At 40.9% G+C, this 20,698-nt stretch overlaps 3 protein-coding genes and 2 non-coding genes across 6 annotated transcripts; 1 reads left to right on the forward strand and 4 right to left on the reverse strand.

The window, feature by feature from the left end:
- Positions 1-1,973: 1,973 nt before the first annotated feature.
- dimt1l (DIM1 dimethyladenosine transferase 1-like (S. cerevisiae)) lies at positions 1,974-4,734 on the reverse strand. The gene is made up of 12 exons (XM_058072021.2): positions 4,529-4,734; positions 4,227-4,300; positions 4,053-4,139; positions 3,907-3,968; positions 3,730-3,823; positions 3,597-3,646; positions 3,398-3,521; positions 3,238-3,330; positions 2,914-2,978; positions 2,611-2,674; positions 2,420-2,526; positions 1,974-2,291 (listed from the first exon to the last, which is right to left on the reverse strand). The coding sequence occupies exons 1-12, from the start codon at positions 4,584-4,586 to the stop codon at positions 2,249-2,251; spliced, it is 921 nt and encodes a 306-aa protein (XP_057928004.1). The 5' UTR covers positions 4,587-4,734; the 3' UTR covers positions 1,974-2,248.
- Positions 4,735-4,783: 49 nt separating this feature from the next.
- Positions 4,784-7,502, reverse strand: cenph (centromere protein H). 2 transcript variants are annotated; one of them, XM_058072022.2, is made up of 10 exons: positions 7,377-7,502; positions 6,709-6,819; positions 6,459-6,514; positions 6,332-6,380; positions 6,187-6,255; positions 5,919-5,975; positions 5,773-5,836; positions 5,547-5,598; positions 5,315-5,475; positions 4,784-5,246 (listed from the first exon to the last, which is right to left on the reverse strand). In XM_058072022.2, exons 2-10 carry the CDS (start codon positions 6,810-6,812, stop codon positions 5,154-5,156), a joined length of 705 nt encoding a protein of 234 aa, XP_057928005.2. In that variant the 5' UTR covers positions 6,813-6,819; positions 7,377-7,502; the 3' UTR covers positions 4,784-5,153. The 2 variants fall into 2 exon arrangements, with proteins under 2 accessions (XP_057928005.2, XP_057928006.2); XM_058072023.2 differs by lacking the exon at positions 7,377-7,502 and adding an exon at positions 7,174-7,354.
- A 338-nt stretch (positions 7,503-7,840) lies between these two features.
- LOC131128783 (junction-mediating and -regulatory protein-like) lies at positions 7,841-19,879 on the forward strand. Its single transcript, XM_058072009.2, has 10 exons — positions 7,841-9,142; positions 10,969-11,142; positions 13,201-13,351; positions 14,493-14,662; positions 14,744-14,909; positions 16,131-16,300; positions 16,507-16,590; positions 16,672-16,764; positions 16,840-17,386; positions 17,717-19,879. The coding sequence occupies exons 1-10, from the start codon at positions 8,351-8,353 to the stop codon at positions 18,019-18,021; spliced, it is 2,652 nt and encodes an 883-aa protein (XP_057927992.2). The 5' UTR covers positions 7,841-8,350; the 3' UTR covers positions 18,022-19,879.
- trnaq-cug (transfer RNA glutamine (anticodon CUG)) lies at positions 12,653-12,724 on the reverse strand. Its single transcript has one exon. It is a non-coding gene; the product is annotated as a tRNA-Gln (tRNA).
- trnaq-cug (transfer RNA glutamine (anticodon CUG)) lies at positions 15,341-15,412 on the reverse strand. Its single transcript has one exon. It is a non-coding gene; the product is annotated as a tRNA-Gln (tRNA).
- Positions 19,880-20,698: the final 819 nt, after the last annotated feature.

Raw genomic sequence — 20,698 nt, forward strand, 5'->3', positions numbered from 1 at the left:
CTTTAAAGTTGATGTTTGTCAATTTTCAGTGGTAACGGATGATAGGAGTAGCAGATACTGGCACACAAGCCTAGAGGGCCCTCGTGGCTGTCGGGTGTGAAAAATAAAACATAAGTCGTAGAACCAGCCAAACCATTGAAAAAGTGCAACTTATAGCCCGGAAAATATGGTAGTAAATATATTACTACCCAAATTTCAAAAAGTCACAACAGGACAATACACAGAAGAGCATACAGTGAAGAAAATAAGTATTTGAACACCCTGCTATTTTGCTATTTCTCCCACTTAGAAATCATGGAGGGGTCTGAAATTTTCATCGTAGGTGCATGTCCACTGTGAGAGAGATAAACTAAAAAGAAAAATCCAGAAATCACAATGCATGATTTTTTAACAATTTATTTGTGTGATACAGCTGCTAATAAGTATTTGAACACCTGAGAAAATGAATGTTAATATTTGGTACAGTAGCCTTTGTTTGCTATTACAGAGGTCAAACGTTTCCTGTAGTTTTTCACCAGGTTTGCACACACTGCAGGAGGGATCTTGGCCCACTCCTCCACACAGATCTTCTCTAGATCAGTCAGGTTTCTGGGCTGTCGCTGAGAAACACGGAGTTTGAGCTCCCTCCAAAGATTTTCGATTGGGTTCAGGTCTGGAGACTGGCTGGGCCATGCTAGAACCTTGATATGCTTCTTACGGAGCCACTCCTTGGTTTTCCTGGCTGTGTGCTTCGGGTCGTTGTCGTGTTGGAAGACCCAGCCACGACCCATCTTCAATGCTCTGACAGAGGGAAGGAGGTTGTTCCCCAAAATCTCACAATACACGGCCCCAGTCATCCTCTCTTTAATGCAGTGCACTCGTCCTGTCCCATGTGCAGAAAAACACCCCCAAAGCATGATGCTACCACCCCCATGCTTCACAGTAGGGATGGTGTTCTTCGGATTGTACTCTTCATTCTTCTTCCTCCAAACACGCTTATTGGAATTATGACCAAAAAGTTCTATTTTGGTCTCATCTGACCATAAAACTTTCTCCCATGACTCCTCTGTATCATCCAAATGGTCATATGCAAACTTAAGACGGGCCTTGACATGTGCTGGTTTAAGCAGGGGAACCTTTCGTGCCATGCATGATTTCACATCATGACGTCTTAGTGTATTACCTACAGTAACCTTGGAAACGGTGGTCCCAGCTCTTTTCAGGTCATTGACCAAGTCCTGTCGTGTAGTTCTGGGCTGATTCCTCACCTTTCTTAGAATCATTGAGACCCCACGAGGTGATATCTTGCATGGGGCTCCACTCCGATTGAGATTGACCGTCATGTTTAGCTTCTTCCATTTTCTAATGATAGCTCCAACAGTGGACCTTTTTTCACCAAGCTGCTTGGTAATTGCTCCGTAGCCCTTTCCAGCCTTGTGGAGGTGTACAATTTTGTCTCTGGTGTCTTTGGACAGCTCTTTGGTCTTCGCCATGTTACAAGTTAAAGTCTTACTGATTGTATGGGGTGGACAGGTGTCTTTATGCAGCTAACGACCTCAAACAGGTGCATCTGATTCAGGATGATACATGGAGTGCAGGTGGACTTCTAATGGGCAGACTAACAGGTCTTTCAGGGTCAGAATTCTAGATGATACACAGGTGTTCAAATACTTATTTGCAGCTGTATCACACAAATAAATTGTTAAAAAATCATGCATTGTGATTTCTGGATTTTTCTTTTTAGTTTATCTCTCTCACAGTGGACATGCACCTACGATGAAAATTTCAGACCCCTCCATGATTTCTAAGTGGGAGAAATAGCAAAATAGCAGGGTGTTCAAATACTTATTTTCTTCACTGTAACTCTCTCTAAGCAACCAATCACATTTCACAATAGCACCTATGACTAGGCAGCCTTCTTGCAAGGTATTTGTCATCCATAAAAAAAATGTATAAGTTCTAAGAAAGCATCACACATTCAAATGACACTGAAATGACTTACTGGTCAGGTTGACAGCATTCCTGAGCTGTAGGAATTTTATTTCATTTCCTGGAAAATTTGTGGATTTTAATGTACTAACATGAACACGTTCCTCTTCCTTATGTCCATGCATGCTCACTGATATTCTAAATAGTACTAGTACATGCAAGAATCTCAATGTGAGGTTTTTGGCATGTCAATCTTTGTACAAGTCTCACAACTCCAGTGGGAAGGTGATACTGCAGTATTTCCCCTCAATGGTGTGCACCTCCTTGTGTCTGTATGTCCTTATGAAAAGTGGATCCCAGCTGAGTTGAAAGCATGAAGCAATCTGTAAATACAAACATGATGATTCAGTCACAAGTAAATGGCATTGTACTGACTGACATGGCATCTTTGGCCATCAGCTCTCAGGAGGGTGAAATAAATAGAAAAATATTAGACTATTTTCCAACTTACACCATGAAATCATCAATATCCATGGACCTGGCTCTCATTTCATTGAATTCTGCCTCTTTCAAAATGCTCTCTATTTTCTTGGAGATGCTGAAGTCTGCTGGAACTTCCTGTCAGGATGGAGTGTCTCATGTTAACTTTCAGCTAAGTAGGTCAACACATAGAATCCCAATAGTGTGATAATGATTACGCACCACATTGTGTACCGAGCAGTGGATTCTGTAGTTCTTCTCCAAGAGCTGCTCTACTGCAGTCGACCTAGACATCCCAAAAAATGTGACTCTTTGAGAACTTTTAACATTCACTGGAATATAATCCTGTAATAGCTGCAGTCTTGCATCATCCTATCCTGAAATCATGGATATTTTACACTGCCTGCTATCGAAGTTGGTATCACATCCTACTATAAAAATAACCAGACCAGTACTAACTGTTCTACACTGTACTGCTTGGTGGAAACAAGTTTTGTATAGCAACTGACTACCACAGATACTCACTTGAACGCAGCGCTGAGGGTTTTATTCTTCCTTATGAAGGCTATTCTGACCAGGCCATCCCACTCCTTAACAGAAATGACATCACAGTAGTTTTAGACCAACATTTAAATGCAGCCCAATCTTTAAATTGCTAAGCTATCTGAATGAAACATCTTGGCTTTGCATTATATATGACAAAGTCAATTAGTGCCATATCTAATGCAATATTTTACCAATTTTCAGAATATGGCGAGGGCCAATAGAAATTGTGCTGTGGGACCCTAGGCTGCAACTTTTTAATGCCCGTGAATAGTATGGATGAATTTTTAGGTTCTGAAATATTACCTGGAAGTTAACAGGAGGTGGAGGGTTTTTGGGCTCTATCCTCACAACACTGGACTCCACTTTAGGAGGAGGACGGAAATTATTCTTCCCTACCTGAGGAAGGAAGATTGGTCAACATTTAAAGTATCTGAGCAGTAAAATGTCCAAACAATTTGCATACTTTCATGAGATGGTCCACACGAGCCAGTAGCTGAGTGTTGATGGACAGTCTGCAGTACAGCTTGTCTCCGGGCTTGGCTACCAGACGCATGGCAAACTCTCTCTGGAACATTAGCACCGCACACCTGAACAAAAGGAACACACACGAGACATGCAGACTTACTGGATGGGAACTTTTAAATGAAAGTAACATTTGGTACCTGAAGAAGGGTCGATGTAGCAGCAATTTGAAGACAAATGGTGATGAAATCTGTATAATTCAAAGTAAAATATGAAACAAGTTATATAATTAGCATAGAATATGTGTGCAATCTTAAGAAAACAATGGTTCACCTGGTAAGGTAAATTGGCCACACACACGTCAAAGAACGGCAGGTCTGTTTTTAAAACATCTCCAACTAATACCTGAAGTTTGGTTTGCATGGGTCTGTTGAAAGGCAACAATGTGAGCTTATTACAACATTAATAACATGTACATACAACTGATGACACAATGGCGACTCCACTTACGTGCACTGTACTCTTTTCTGAAGCTCAGCCACCAATCTGGTGTCCAACTCACAGGCCACCACCTGCAACACACACACAAAAGGAACATAAATTCAGCTTGTGATGATCCTAAAATACAACTACTGTTAATTACCTCAGTTTCTTACCTTCTTAGCCTTTTCTAGCAATTTAACAGTCATGTTACCAGTACCAGGTCCCACCTCCAGGACCACATCTGTTGGCCTCAGTGCAGCCTGAAAAGTAAGTGACGCGTCACATGCAGTCCAACTGTACTATATGTGGTGTTCACATTTGCACAAAAACTAAAACAGACAGGCTACCTTGTCAATGATGCCATTTACAACCAGAGGATTCTTCAATATGTGCTGGCCGATTCCAGTGTTGAACATAATACCTGTAACACAGATATTGGGATCCCGAATCCATTCTCAAAACGCTTGTTGTGAAATTCCGATACCGGTTAAGAGATCGATGTATTGGTTTCAGAAGGAAATGGACCAAATACCAAGTAGTTGTTGTAGACTTGAGTGTACTTTGAGATCGCATCACGTAATGTCAAGTCAGTGAGACCGTAGCTAGCATTAGCAATGGTATGTTAAACCTTTGGAATGAGAGAACCTACCTTGGTTTTTAACTTCTTGGTGTTGCCTGCTTTTCTTCTGTGCTTTGACTTTCGGCATTTTGTGGTCTGTTGTGTATAAACAAGCTCCAGAAACTCTAAATTATGGAAATAATTCCAAAGAATTTGAGGGAACTTGTTACACACGTGTAAACACCCCTTCTTCGTTGATGTTCGAGACATAACGTGATTAATCGGGGCGTGTATCGCCCCCCGGTGGCAACACTTGTAATGACAATAACAACAAGTATAGCGTATTTGTTTTTTTATTTCGTTTAATACAAGAAATATACGAAAAATAAAAACCCTTGTCTCTTCAGTTTATTGTTTTTAATGCCTGGTACAACTAAAGGTGCACTTGGTTGGACAAATATGATAACAAAAACAGATAATACGAATTTAATACGAAAGAGCTGGTATCTAACAACATCAATGGTTTTTTTGATAACACTTAAACTCCTGTGAGCTATTTTTGTTGTCACCGTTATATTTGTCCAAACAAATATTTATCTTTATAACCTTTAGTTATAGCAGGTATTAAAATGAACAGGAGACTGAAGAAACAAGGGTGGTCTAATATTTTTTTCCTACATCTATATATTTTACACAAGAGAAGTGAACCCCTTCCTTAGTCAGAGATGGGAAGTTCCTCCAATGTCATAGCGATGTCTCTCAGTTTAGGATTCTCCATCCAGTTTACTCTATAAGCCAGCAGAATTCCCTGCACACAGGAATTACTTACATATATTTTCACAGAGTTTTGAAACTACAGTAATGTATTATATTTACCCTGAAGACATTCTGCGTCATGATGGTAATCTTTTTGTATTTCTCCAGGTTTGCTTGGCCTTTCTCCAAGGCGACTTTGTACTTTTCTGCATCGGGGTGCTCTTTCTTTACCATTAAGTCTTCAATGTCCTTCATTTTCTCATGCGTGAGACGTTTCAGCTCTATAAAATAGAAGGTGTTTGTCAAACAGCATGAGTGGGAAAAATATTGAATGTAAACCATATTTACAGACCAAGTCTGTTTTTTTGGAGTCCTGTGATTTCATCTTGAAGATCCCTTGATTCCTTTGAGGAAAAGAAGAAAACCATACAGTATTTATCTCAGCATAACATGACTCTTGCATTGTTTTTATGTAATCACTTAGCGATATGATTTCATTTGCGTTAAGACACATGTCCTTATTCTACTTAAGATATCAGAAATTTTGGCAGAGGGAAAACATGATGGATCTGGCTTACTTGCTGAACTTGTTTTATACGTGAGCAAAGCATCATGCAGCGATCATTGGTGGCTTTCAGGTCACTGTAAACAACATAAGTGGGTTAAATGGATACGAAAACACGTTTTCTGAAAGTAAGTGCATAATTTCTGTCTGTTAACTTACACTGCCTCTGCATCATTCTCTTTCAGTTTTTCTCCAATGGCATGCCACATCTGCATTCTAAAACACACATCTTGTAATTTCATATACTATATTTAACAAGTTTATTATTCTGGTTGTAACTTGCACAGGATTAGTGGCTAAATATGGCAATATGGCATTACTTATCATTGTAAAAGTAGATTATGTCATTGAACGGATGCAGCTGTACCTAATTTTATCATCCTTCCATAACACATTATATTCTTGCTTCTTCTAAACTGTGTTTTACCTGTGCAAAGCCAGTGTGCAGTTAAAATGAATGCTCTTGACTCTTTCCAGCTCGCTGACATTTTCTGCCCTGTGAGGCCAAAAAAAATCTTAATGAAACATGTAATTTGCCATTTCAGAAACCGAATGAACAATCAAGCACTCACAATTTTCTTTCTGCTTCAGATGAAGTGCATGAGCTCTTATTTTTCCCTGCTACAGAAGACCTGATATTTACACTTGTTCTGATGACAAAAAATGTAAATGATGGCAAAATTGCAGTGATGTATTTACCTGCATTGAGTTGCACTTCCATCTCAAAACACTGGTTAAACATCTGCTCTTTTATCCTGAAATAAAATAATACAGAATATAAATAGATCAATCTTTTTATCCATCGTCTACCGCTTATCCTGTTCAGAGTCACAGGGAGTTGGACTTTGGGTGAAAGGTGGGATATGCCCTGGACTGGTCACCAGTCAATCACAGGGACCGTACAGACTACCAACTCACACTGTTACTCTTATAATCATGGCAGAAGTACCTCATTATGTCTGGCAAGGGGTCAGACTGGCTGCTGGATCCATCATTTAGAACCACACCCTCAATGATTTGGTTGAGGTTCTCCATGTTGTCAGTTGCGTCCATTTACAGCCTGGACTTGAAAAAAAATACAAGAACTGTATGAACTGTACATAATTAATTGTTTCCTAGATTTGTCATAGAGATATTTCTCGCCTTTTGGTGGATTTCAAATTTAAAAAAACGCCTGTATGACAGTTTATGGATTCCAATTGACACTTGTGTACACTGCTTAACAAAACGTATTATTATTACGTTCATTCATTTTCTACCGCCTATCAAAGCTGTCTTCGGGCGAGAGGCTGGGTACACTCTGGACTGTTCGCCGGCCAATCACAGTTATTATTACGTAAGTATGCAATTTATTATGCATGCATGCTTTTCAATTTACCCTAACATCATACCTAGCACATACTGCTAAACATACCCAGCAATGTGAAGAAAACCAGAACTCCTACAGTCAAATGAACGTCAAATCAAATTGTATTATCACGCTCCAATGACACAGCCATCCGTCAAAACTAACACACAATATTACGGAATAATAAAGTATAAATTATATTAGTTGTCTATATGGATCTATTTTTATGTCTAGCCTGTAAATACCAACTTTTACGAAAGAAACATTACCGTATACTCATGTCAAACAGCCCGCCCGGAAGTGCTGTAACTTTTCTTCGTTATTTCCCTGATGAGGGTTCAGAGGCAGAAAATAGGTTGCTGCCACCTAGCGACTATCAAATAATTACATGTAATGTGACACCTGTATTGATAAGTGTGTGCTTATTTAAATAATAAATATTAGCCGATGCAACAACGTGATATTTTATTCATGCCCATTAATGCCCGGTGCTAGAGGGTAGTTATAACGGAATATTTCATACACATGTATAAGTAAATACAAATGTGTTTACAATTCTAACTAATGTTTTTATCTTAAAACGATGGATAGCACGCAATTTTCAAATATCACTTAATAATATAATTGTTTTTAATTGACATTTATATATTTTTTAGTCATTAGCAAAAGAGCGTGCAAGTGTTCATGTGTTCCTGTGTAAAATGAATGCACAGTACAGTACTACAGCTTTCACACTTTTCCCACTGTCTTTGAAGGCATCAGTATAGATCTGGTCAGCTCTGTAAACATATCAATGTTATTAGCGAGGAAGCAATGCTAACAGCACAAGAAGATCGCGGGATTGGCCAAACACCGTCGCTCCCTTTTAATGGCGTCATTCTGTCGCGTTTTAGGGATTTGTGGGAGTCGTTTTTCCGACTCTTTACGGTGCGAAGGGTGAAGAGGAACACTCTTCAAGGAGGTCTGCAGTGGTTCAACACAGTGCGCGCTATCGTGTGAGATGCTTCAGTGTTACGCTAATGATGAAGCTAACGGACTCTGGCTGCTTGACAGCCAAGTGGATGGAAATGACACCGCATTATTCCAAAAACACCCGCCGCAGCGAAGGATAACGGGGCGAACTGCTTAATATCGTCTCAGCGGTTGGTAAATGGCGTTATAACACTCTAACATGCATAGCTTGCGTCAGAGCTGCGGTGATGCCTTCATACGCATAGCTGTGTAGTTTTATCACTTTGAGGAGATGTCATTCACAATGGAGGATAATTTTGAGTCGGGCTGGGTAGCCGTTCGCCCAAATGCGTTCGAAGAAAAGGAGAAGCATAAATTTGTTTTTATCGTAGCATGGAATGAAGTAGAAGGCAAATTTGCCATCACATGTCACAACAGGACGGCGCAGAGGCGAAGCTTTGGCAGCAGCAGGGAGGAGGATGGAGACAAAACAAGATGGCCCGGAAGTCCTGCAGGGGATAAACTGTCCCGGAGCCCTGGCTCAGGAGCAAGAGATGCTGCGGTTAAAGGCCTTAAAAGCAAGCTTCCAGGTTCCAAACTAAGTCCTGTTAAAATTAAGACTGTGGTCAACTATGTGTCATGTCATGTTAGTTCTGAGCCTGAGTCGCAGCGAGAGGAGCAGCAGTCCTGTGTGGGCACTTTGGACCTAGAGGATAGTCTTAGTCGGGAGGACTGCAGTTGGGCAGGACTCTTTTCCTTCCAGGACCTGCGGGCGGTCCACCAGCAGCTGTGTTCTGTCAACTCCGACCTGGAGCCCTGTCTTCCTGTCTTTCCAGAGGAACCCAGCGGAATGTGGACAGTGCTGTTCGGGCCAGCTGAGGTCTCAGAGACTGAGATGGATGAACTCTGTTCTAAGTTGCAGCTCTACCTGGGCCATGCACTAGATATATGCGGCTGGAAGATCCTCTCCCAGGTTCTCTTCACTGAAAATGATGACCCAGATGAGTACTATGAGAGCCTTAGTGAGCTGAAGCAGTCTGGATACGAGGAAGCACTTCAGCGTGAAAGCAAACATCTGCAAGAGGTGAGATTTAAGTTTTTAGTGTCTCATGACCTGCATGTATGCGGGCAACTTTGAGAAGAATATTGATGCTGTGTACTGCCATGTTGGTTGACTCTACCCTTCTGCCTGTCAAATGAAAATATAGCAATTTCGTGCATTTTGCCAATAAGCGCAGTTTGATACAATAGTTGAGCATTTTAAAGTAAACACAAGTGGCTGCATTGGGCTGAAAGTGATCATAGTCTTATGTCAGGAGTTTTTCAACTAATACACGATGTGTATATAAAAGGCTTGGTGCATAGAAAATGGATGGATGGATATTCACATACACATCTTACCAGTATCAATGAATCATATTTAACAACTATTGAAAAGTTCTAAGTTCAAACAGCTGCTGAAAACAAATGTTAATACAAAAAAGTGAAAAACATTGACTATAATAAAATAAGAAAAAAAGCTGCATCCAATTACTAGACTTAATACAAGGGAATTAAACTATATAAAACTAAACATACATAAAACTAATTGGGTATATAACACTACATTTCAAAACATGCAATATACCAAATGACAACAAAATATATGACTTGACTGATGAGGATAAGCGGAATAGAAAATGAATGGACGGATACGATTTTATCCATTTGATCCGATTTGAGCTGGAGCCTATGCCAGCTGATTTGATGCTGGAAGTGGAGCACTTCTTGAACTGGTTTTCCCACCTGACACTTGAGGGCAATGTGGCTCAGCTGGTGTTGCGTGGTTGTCTCCCAACCTGAAGGTTGTGGGTTCTATTCTCTGTCCTGCTGTGATCATGTCGAAGTGTCCTTGGGCAAAATACTGAATCCCCAGTCGCGCTTTGAGCGCCTTGGAGGTGGAAAAAGTGCTATAGAAGTGAAATACCATTTACTTTACCCTTTTTGTATATTATCCAGACATAAACACACCTACAGCAGAGATTGATGTACTGCTGCTTATCTTAAAAGAATGCCTATTAATACTAATTTGTCAGTGACTGATGAGCTCACATTAATGCATCGTTTGACTTGCAGAACAACTAATGCCTTAATGGAGGACTTCCATATTTACATTCATTCATCATTGTGGATGAAAAATCTCCAAGTTGTAATTTAGTGCCTTGTGACTGACTGGCAACTTGTCTAAGGGGATGCTGTCGTCTGACTTTTGTCAAAAGTCAAGTAAACTTTACGCTTATCCTTTAAAGTGTAAAGGATATGTGAGGGGTGCATTGGAAAAAAAGTTAAATCGGTTTTCTGTGAAATTATGAACTGTAAATTTAGCTAAAAGGAATGAAAGAATTCGAAGATACAGAATAAATAAACAGATGCAGGTAAAAAACAGATCATGCTCATTCAAAATGAAAACACCGTCCAAAATCCAATTCATCTAATTCAAAATCTATCCACATGCGCACACACACAGTCCTATTGATCCCCTCTCTTCATTTGAGGGTTGGCTATTTCAGTGCTTGCATGCAGTGCATTGCATAGGAGTATTTCAGTCAGGGGGGAAAAAGTGGGACTATTGATCTTATTCCCAGCAGTAGATCGGATTCAGTGCTGAGAGTCTGCATTTTGTTATACTGTTGGTATGTACAGTTGCACAAAGCATTCCTCCTTTTAGCCTTGCAGTGGAGTGTGCGTTACTATTGATGGGCTAATAATACTCTTTTCAGTACGCCTCTTGTATGCTTTACTTTGATTGTGGCTGGTGATTTAACAGACACATCCCAATATCTTATATAAAGTCTTCCCAGAAGCTGTTATGCCCGCAACAAGGTGACCAATTCCAGGTTTTATCACATTTTCCAATAACTGTGTGTGTAGCTCCTGGAAAGACACAGGAGCATGGACAGCATGGTAGAATTGTTGGAGCTTTATGAGGAGGAGGACCAGGCTTATGGATCCCTGCTGGAGGCCTCCACGCAGCTGTACCAGTACCTGCTGCAGCCATTCCGAGACATGAGGGAGCTGGCCATGCTACGCAGACAACAAATTAAGGTAACACCACCACGGAAGATTTTGTATTTCATAAAAGTGTTCAACAACATCATGTAGAAGTTGTTGTTGTAATTACTGCTTTCTGAACAGGATAGATATTTTAAAGCAAGGCAGAGAAAGCCACCGAACGAAGGCATGATAGAAGTACTCAAATTACTCCAGTTCATGAAGTGTTAATGGCACATTTGTTTTTAGTTCATTGACACAGCACATCACTTCCAAATCACAAAGAAGCACTAAATACACATTAGACACCTAATTAGGTACACCTTCACATTCTAATATGATCTACAGTAAATTTCGGTGTCTTAACTGTGCAGCTGTGAACCAGAGGGAGCCAGAGGAGCACAGAGGGAGGCTGACATCATTGCAGCGACCCGGCTGGCAATGAATGCGTTGCTCAGGTGCAATGGCTTATAGGAAAACTTAAAAATAGATGCTTTTATTTTCATTTTAAACTCATGTTTGCACTTTTTAATTTTAGTTTTTGTATATTTCTTAGGTACACCCTTTGAGTTTTAACTCATTCGCTACCAAAGACGTATTTCTACATTTTTTTTAAACCTGACCGCTTACTCCCAAGGACGTATTTATACATCTTTTACGTTTTTTTGTGCAAGAGGCACAAAGAGGTGATGATGCAACTCCACAATAGAAGATATTATGTTTGATGCAGTTTTTAGCCAAAATAATGACCACAAGGTGGCAGAAGTGCATTTTATAAGAGCTTGGCATGCATCTCTCCCATTGAAATTCATGCTCCGCAACAACCAGCAAATGAAAAGGCATCTCGCCGTGTACAACATACTATTAGTGTCTCTAATATTTGGTTGTTGTAAATACGGTAAGACAAAATAACCAAACCCGACTCACAATAATAAACTATCTGACAGTGGAGGCTACGCATTGCAGAGAAATTTTAATGGATTTAATATTTCCATGATCATGTCCTTGGGTGAGATACTGAACCCCTAGTTACTTGAGACTTAATCAACAGTGCCTCTGCTGGTTACAGTAAGTAATACAATACATTTTGCCTCAGTCGTTGTAAACACAATCATGAGCATTATTAACAGTACTGTTTTCCTAAATATATTGGCTGCATTTCTCCAGTTCACGGGTGTGTCAGGAGGAAAAGCTCTTTGTGAGAATTTGTTTAGCGCCATGCATGACAACTTGTCTGACTTGTCTTTTTCAGATATACCGTCTTAAACTTGGGTAACCCTCTGAGTGTCAATCAAAAGTCTGTATCTTGTGCCGGTCTATCCAATTTTATGCTGGTATGTTTATAAAGATACAGAACCAACAAAAAGCACAGCTCTGTTATTGAGGTCACATAGTGTGTGGGTGGTGAGTGGTATGCTGGGCATCTCCAGTTACCTGCAGCCTCGGAGACATATGAATAAAGTATGATCTGCGTTCTGTTTTAGGTTGACTTTCTTCATTAGATGTGTTTAAAATTACATAGGCTGTTTTTGTAGAGCAAACAACCCAGGATCTAAAATCTTTAAGGTCCCACCGAGATTTGAACTCGGATCGCTGGATTCAGAGTCCAGAGTGCTAACCATTACACCATGGAACCTCATGTGTCAGCCTAGGGGTGTTGCAGCATTTCACACCACAGCCCCGCCTTCCCGCTGACATGACCTCGTAGGTTCAGAGAGTGGCTGAACTGCTGCATTGCTGTGGCTTATTACCAAATGCAAGAAAGCTGAGCTGTGGTTAAAAACTATAATGTAGCATTTATCTCACAGTACCACCGAGACCCAATAATGCCCCCCAGAGCATGGAATGTGTTTGTTTGTGTTGTCTTTTATGGAACCCAGTAAAGTTCACTGTAAAATCAATTAATAATGGCAGCCAACACTTTTTAAAACAGCACTATGCTTGTTAGTGCACACAGTAAAACTGAGCTAAAAATGTGCTTGTATCAACTTTTGAAGTAGATACTCATACACTCCATCAATGGACTAGAAATGTCATTTACATATTCACCAGCTAGTGTTGCTATGGACGAACAAAGTGAATAAAGTAACAAAGACGACCTTCTCTCACCAGATCTCCATGGAGAATGACTACCTGGGCCCGAGGCGCGTTGAAGCCCTCAAGAAGGAGGACTCTGATTGGCAGAGGAAAGCTCAGGAGGCGGTCCTTATTATCCAGGACTTCACTGTAAAATACTTTGAGACAACTGCCAGAGCTCAGAAAGGTAATGTACCATTATGCCAAGTCACACATGCCATAGAACACATCACACAAATATTTGTAGTTATAGTTATAATTTTGTCAGCATGTTTGTTAAGTATTCTTTTTAGTGGAGCTTTTTGTCAATAACTTTACTTTAAATGATTGGTAGTTATTTTGAAGCCCCACGATTTGCTGATGACCAGTCCAGGGTGTATCTGCTGGGATAGGATAAGACTGCTGGGATAGGCTCCAGCATACCTGCAACCCCAGTGAGGACAAGCGTTACAGAAAATTGATGGATGGATAGTTATTTTCAACATGTGAATTTCTTATTGTAATATTCCTGTTATTATTTTATGTTACCCAATTACTCTTGTGTTTGCATGTCCAGAAGCTGTAAAAATTAAGTTAAATGGGCATCTGATCAAAATGACGCATTTGACAGCTGCTTAAATTTAACATGGAAACTCCTACTAAGAGCATGTTTATAGAGGGTGTTCTCTGGGTATTAAAAGCTTGTAAAAGAAAATTGCAAAAATGAAGGCCATTAAATGTTATTCAACGTCATTCCAAGGAAGTTTACATAATATTTTTTTATTTGTATTTGGAAGATTTTTGTGCATTCATGGCAATTAATGTGAACATCGCATTCAGTGGTATTTGTAGTCATATATGCCAAGATTGCACAGTTGTATCTTTAAGTCTGAAAATTATTGTAAGAATAGTTGCCGCTCAAGTGCTATTCATATATTGCAAAGTTAGTGAAAGACAGTAGCAGTCTTAGTAACTTGAGGATGAAAACCGCATAACCAGTATTCTGTCACATCCCATTGGGTCAGGCATTTTGTAATATGTTGTGCGTATGTAAGTATATATATTTATATTGAGGCTTTTTCTTGGATTAAAAAAAATACATATACTGCTTGTGTGAGCTAGCATGTGGCAGATGTTTAAACCTGTGTGTGCCTGTGTGTTCCAGGCACATAAGAAGCTTGTTATGCCCAAATGTGACCACTAGATGTCACACTCTCGCCTCAGCTTTGTCACATTTAAAAGAAAGCATTTTGTGGGGTGCACATATGGTATTTTGGAGTGTGTCGGTTACTCACATTAAAGCTGAACTATTCATGTGTAGTCATGTGTTTGATTTTGTGTGTTTGCAGGTGTTTATGAGCGTATGAAGGTGGACCAGCGCAAGTTTGGTAAGGCCTCATGGACATCAGCAGTGGAACGGATGGAGAGACTCCGTTACTCTGTCGCCAAGGAAACCCTGCAACTGCAGAGAGCCCGGGAGATCAGCCTGGAGCAGAGGAAGCACACCCTTAGAGAAGAGGTGTGCACCAGAACAAACAATGCCCATCATGCCGCAGTCCATTTAAGTCATGCAAGCTGTTTTTTTTTTGTATCCCCTCAGATGCAGAGCCTGTGTAGCAGCGAGCATGCAATGACCCTTCTGGACCACATGGAGTCACAGTACTATGAGCTGCAGCTCCAACTGTATGACATCCAGTCTGAGATCCTTCAGTGTGAAGAGCTGCTTCTCACTGCTCAGTTAGACAGCATTCGAAGACAGATGACAGGTGTGTCTTCATTTCAACAGTCATGGCTGCTTTGGGGCAAAACATGGTATATTCCTGTCCCACCACTAACATTTACTGAGTGTAATAAGCCTAAAGATTTTCCCATGTATGTTCCATTGTACCGTTCCTTTAGCTTTTCCTACACAAAATGGCTTTCTTTACAAAAATAACGGTCAGCTCAGTTTGGATTGACACTGTCGGATAGCTCATTATCATAAGTCTGGTTTGGTTATTTTGACTTACAAGTAAATATTAGAGACACTAACAGCATGATGTGGTACGGTCCTTTTGACACTGCAACTAAAACCACTATGACATAGGCCAAAATCTTATGTTTTTAATCACAAATAAACCTTTGAATGATTTTTATCTAATTAGAACATACAATGTGTTGTATACCTCATATATATACGGTATATAAAAAAAAAATTAGGTCCCACCGAGATTTGAACTCGGATCGCTGGATTCAGAGTCCAGAGTGCTAACCATTACACCATGGAACCATGGAGGATGGGTAGGTGGGATGTAATGGTGGCACGTACCACTTGCCTCAGTCGCCTGCCGTGATTGTTTTTTCTTTTGTTGCAACATCGTATTGAAAAACAATAGTTTTAATATGATATGATTAATTATCACCACAGTTGTAAAAGGTCTAGCGGGGTTAAAAGACTAAAAAACAGAATTGTCGCAGTGCTTTGGCAAGACTAACCAATGATGACCCTCTTTATATCACAACCCACTTTAAAAAAAACTTTTTAAAACAGGCTGTGAAAACGTGTGTGTCATAATTAATTTTTAATTAACTCACACATGCTTATATAGTGTGCTTCAGATTTGCTGTTTTCCTTGGCAAAGACTAAAAATTGACATTTTAAAAACCCAAGCAGTATTTAGTTTTTGCCATCAACACAAACTTGTTGTAAGCTGTAATATATGTAAATGTACCTGATACATGCATGGGTCAGCTGACATTGGGCAAGAGGCAGCGTGCACCGCAGACAAGTCACCAACCAGAGGACCCATATATGATATATATGTATAAACAACCATTCGCACTCACATCCACACTTGTGGACAATCTCCAGTTAACTTAGCAAGCGTATTTTTGGACTGTGAGAGGAAATCGGAGTACCTGTAGATAACATTTATGGGTCCTGACCTACCAGTTGAGTACTATAACTGTGCTATAATGTAACCTATGTGTTTGTATTTGTTGTGCAGAACGTCAGGATGAGGTGGTGTACTACGACACCTTTGAAAGTGCAGCTGATATTACACTGGAGGACACCGCCGAGAAAAAAGAACTGCACATGCTTCAAGTCAGCGCTCGACAACTGGAGGCCCGAAGGGGACGCATCACAGCCAAGCGTTCTTATTTGAGGAGCAAGCGGGTGTGTATGTCTGCGTCACACAAACGAGTGCACTATTTATTCTTTGAAAATGTACAGCCTTTCACTTTTAAAATATGATCATTTACACTACTTGGGAAAAGGGACTTTAGAATGTCTCAACAGAAGAGTGGGATCTGTTGTGGCTGCAAAGGGGCAAATTCAGTTCTAATCTTTTAACTTGTAATGTGCTCCTCTTGTTTCTGCAGGAGATATGTGTGTCAAATCACATTAAGAAACAGCAGATGCGTCAAAGCACACAGAAAGACCTCCTATCCCAACACATCTTACAGGTACATATCTCGTATGTGTTGTTGCTTTACTTTTTAACCACCTGAAAAGCATCATTGAACATATTTGTCTGAATTCTCCAGCTGAAACTGGATGAAGAGGAGGATGAGAAAAAGAACAGTCGAGTGCGTCAAGAGAGGCAAAGAACTCTGGACAGACTGCGCACCTTCAAGCAGGTACACTTGATGAATGAATGTTTTGATAGGATTTTGCCTCCTTTTTCCCGCTGGTCTTGATCTCTGCATGTACAGCGGTACCCGGGTCAGGTGATTCTGAAGTCCACTCGAATACGCGTGGCCCACAGCAGAAGGAGGGAGCGCGGAAAGGTTATGCCAACGGATGGCGGGAGCGAGAGGGAGGAGCGTTCAGACCCTGCAGTGACCATGCGGAGTCCAGGCCAGCAGCCTCTATTCCTCAGCACTAGCGTGCAGACAGACCTCAGCTCCACGCTCACCACCCAGCCTGTCACAGGCCTGGCAGCGTCACTTCCTCCTCTGCTTGTGCCCAATCCCGCCGACTCCTTCTGTTCTCCCTGCTCCCTCTCCTCACTGCTGGCATCTCCTTCATCACCTCCACCTCCACCCCCTCCTCCTCCTCCCCTGCCAATACGGGAGCAGGTGTCCCCCTCAGAGAGCCCGGGCAGCCAGAGGGAGAAGGCGGAAGAAAAGAGTGCTGCAGAGGAGCATCCTCTCTCTCCGCTTGGCCCCTTCCATCCTCGCTTCTTTGACAGCAGCCAGCTGGTGAGCGCCCGCAAAAAATTGAGGAAAACTCCAGAGTTTGACGGCCACAGCAGACGAGGTATATATTTGTTGAGTCATCCGTCTACACTTGCCAGTAGCCATGGGTGTAATAATTGTGTGTGGAATTGACTCATTATTGATCTAGAGGAAAGTGAGGCACAATGGAGTGCACTCTTTGGGAGCGTCTGATTCAGTCTCAACTAGTTTGCATGTGAGAAGAGCAACATGGCGTCCACTTGAGCACAGCATCATTCAGCTTAATACAACACTGGCATTGAAACAGATGTTCAGAACCAGAGACAGATTTTTCCATCCCATGAAAATATAATACATAAAAATTTGATTTTTTGTGAATTTTGTGAATCATTCATGGCCTTTCTTTGTGCAGTGAGCTCCCCCATGGACGAGGTGCTGGCCTCCCTGAAGAGAGGGAGCTTCCACCTGAAGAAGGTCGACCAGCGGCCCCTTCCTCCTCCTGCCAGCAGTGACGATGACCCCAATAGCATCTTAGCTCAGATCCGGAAGGGGGTCAAATTGAGGCAAGTCCCCCCAAAAGAGAGGAAAGGTCAGGACGAGGCCGCCAGTGACCCTCTTACCAGGAGCATCTATGAGGCACTTCGCCGTATCAAAGAGGCTTCTCCAGAGTCGGACTCTGATGATGATGGGTTGGGCGGTCCAGACTGGGAAAGCTAGGGTTGAGGCTCAGACACAATATGTCTGAAATAGGGGTACGGTACGAGTCCCATTGAGGTACAAGTTACACTAATGGACCTCAATGGGACGATTATTATTATTATTATTGGACTCCAAGGTAACAGTCGAAAAGTTACACACATTTCTAAACTGCAAAAAGCCACTCTAGTGAAGATACTGTACTTTATCTTAGTGTACTGTCCACACACATAAGCACAGACACACACTCACAGTACCAGTTGGTCATCACACTAATAATTTAACTCGGTGGTCGATGGTCATTTTGTTTTTCCATGCTGCTCAGACCATCATGATCATTTCTACTGTATTTAACCTAGAAAATCACACTATTATGTATTATGACGCCATATTTATTTGTAATTATTCCATGACGTTGCTGTAATGTGGCGCCCACATTTACACATACACTTAGTTATTATTAATGTGGTTCTCAATTGTTTTCTGTCATGCCCCCTCTGGGGGGGCAGAAATGTTGTAGCGCTAATATCTTATCTGTTTATCTGACTGAACTCGAAACAGAAACTAGCGAAATGCAACAAAATGGAGAGCAGTGAAGCATAAACGCGTACTCGAGAGTCAAATTCCATGCTGAATATGACACGTTTGTCCACTCTGTATCTCACACCCACCCAGGGGGGGCCGGCCTCACAATTTGAGAAGCACTACTCTTGGGACACATACAATATTACTCATCACTAAACATCACAAAAAAGTCAATTTTGCATAATTGAACTCAATCCACTTGACACTGGAAAACCCCAAACAGATATCTGTTGTTGTAAAGTAGAGCTGTCACGCTAACCAAATCATGTAAATGGGGGTCATATGGAAAACTGACAGCCCATATGAAGGCCCACTGCACGTGCACCAAATCCGTCAGTATGTCACACTATCCCTGCCCCTCCCCCTCTCGCCCTCACCCCCATGTTCCCTCAGCCATCCAGGGTGGATGACCATCTGCTTAACTGCACCATACTGTTTGATAGAGCTGTGGCGATGTGGTAAAAGTCTTTACAAAAGGCCACAGTACCTCTTAGGAGATTCCCAAGCTTTTTTTTAATAGGCTCTCCTTCGCTGAGGGGGCTGTGACCGCTACCCACCTTCTCCCCTGTAGAAATTCTAAGTGGGAAGTCAGTTAGTCACGTTGCTGCAAGTAAAAAAAAATGCACCCACACGCTAAGTTCTCAGCCAACAGCGAACTCGAGGCAACATTATGTAACTGTTTTACCTCAAAAGACCAGCCTAAGCGTCATTTCTATTGAGATTACATGATGGATAAAAGAACCTCCTGAAAGTTAAGTTTGGTGGGGTTGAGGTCAAACTCAACCTGCCCTTTGTGCACTGGGGCACATTGGTGCTGGAACAGACATCGTTGGATGCTATTGTCTGTGTTGGGAAACTGAAGCCATGCTTGAACTGATTATTTAGAGCAGGGGTGTCCAAAGTGCAGCCTGGGGGACCATTTGTGGCAGTTTTTGTTATTGGCCCACGTCACTTTTTAAAACATTAATATTATGCAAATATTAAGAGAAAAAAGTTTGAGCCTGACAAAAAAGGCATACTGTTGTTATATTATGAGGAAAAATAAACATTCTAGTCTCATAAAGGTTAAATATTAAAGGCAAATTATGTTATTTTATTATTAAATCATAACATTATGAGAATCAAACAAAACAACAAAGTTGTAATTTTGGGAACATTAGGTTGGCAAAAAATTGTAATGTTAGGAGAATCAAAATATTATGGGAATGAAATCATAAATTTAAGAAGAAAATTCATTTGGGGAAAGAAAACAGCTGTACCTTTCATCGCATAAAGTCAAAATATTAAGAGAAAATAGTGGATGTTGCAATTTTATGGGAATAAACGTGTAATATTATGAGGAAAAATAATGATGGCAATTTTTTTTAAAGTCTGAATATTATGAGAAAAATCAAAATAAAATTGTATTTGAAAAAAAGTGATATTAGGCGAATAAAGTAAAAAAAAAAATAATACAAAAACAGAATTTATGAAGATTATTTTAGGGGAAACACTCCAGGCAGGACACCCCTGATTTAGAGCAATGTCTCCATTATTTTGTGAAAGAAATGCATATGAATTCATGTAGACAGCGGGGCGGGTTCACCTCAAGCCAAGGACCAGGGTCGACACCCTCACATATGAGCCTAGTGTACCTGTATTGAAGTCTATTAGTTGTCTTATGACCCTTTTCCACAATAAAACGGTGCGTTAAAAGAGTGCACACATCAGAGGTCATTGGAGAGTGTCTCAGTGTTTCTTTACAACCCAAATGCTGACTTATTTTAGATTGTGGCACAGTGAGTATCACAGCACAAAATGTGGATTCATAAACTGCTGCAGTATTCCCTGGTGAGCCTGTTGCAGCTATGAATTACACACACTGTACTTTTCTTTATACTACATCCTAACAACAGTTTATAGGTTACAGATGTAGAGGTGTCAATCATGCCTCAATCGTCCATGCATGGGGTCTACACGAGGTGCTTATTGAGCCTTCCATAACTCCACCCAAAGGATGTTATCATGTTTTACTATATTTTACGTTGCATGCCGCTAATAATCTCCCTCTATAAGCATTTTTAAGAACAATGTTAACATTTATTATGCAGGCTCCCCCATCCAAACTGTGCAA

Source organism: Doryrhamphus excisus, linkage group LG3 (assembly GCF_037039965.1).
Source record: "Doryrhamphus excisus strain RoL-2023G ecotype Guam linkage group LG3, RoL_Dexc_Guam_v1.1, whole genome shotgun sequence".
In the NCBI taxonomy this organism is placed as follows: Eukaryota; Metazoa; Chordata; class Actinopteri; order Syngnathiformes; family Syngnathidae; genus Doryrhamphus; species Doryrhamphus excisus.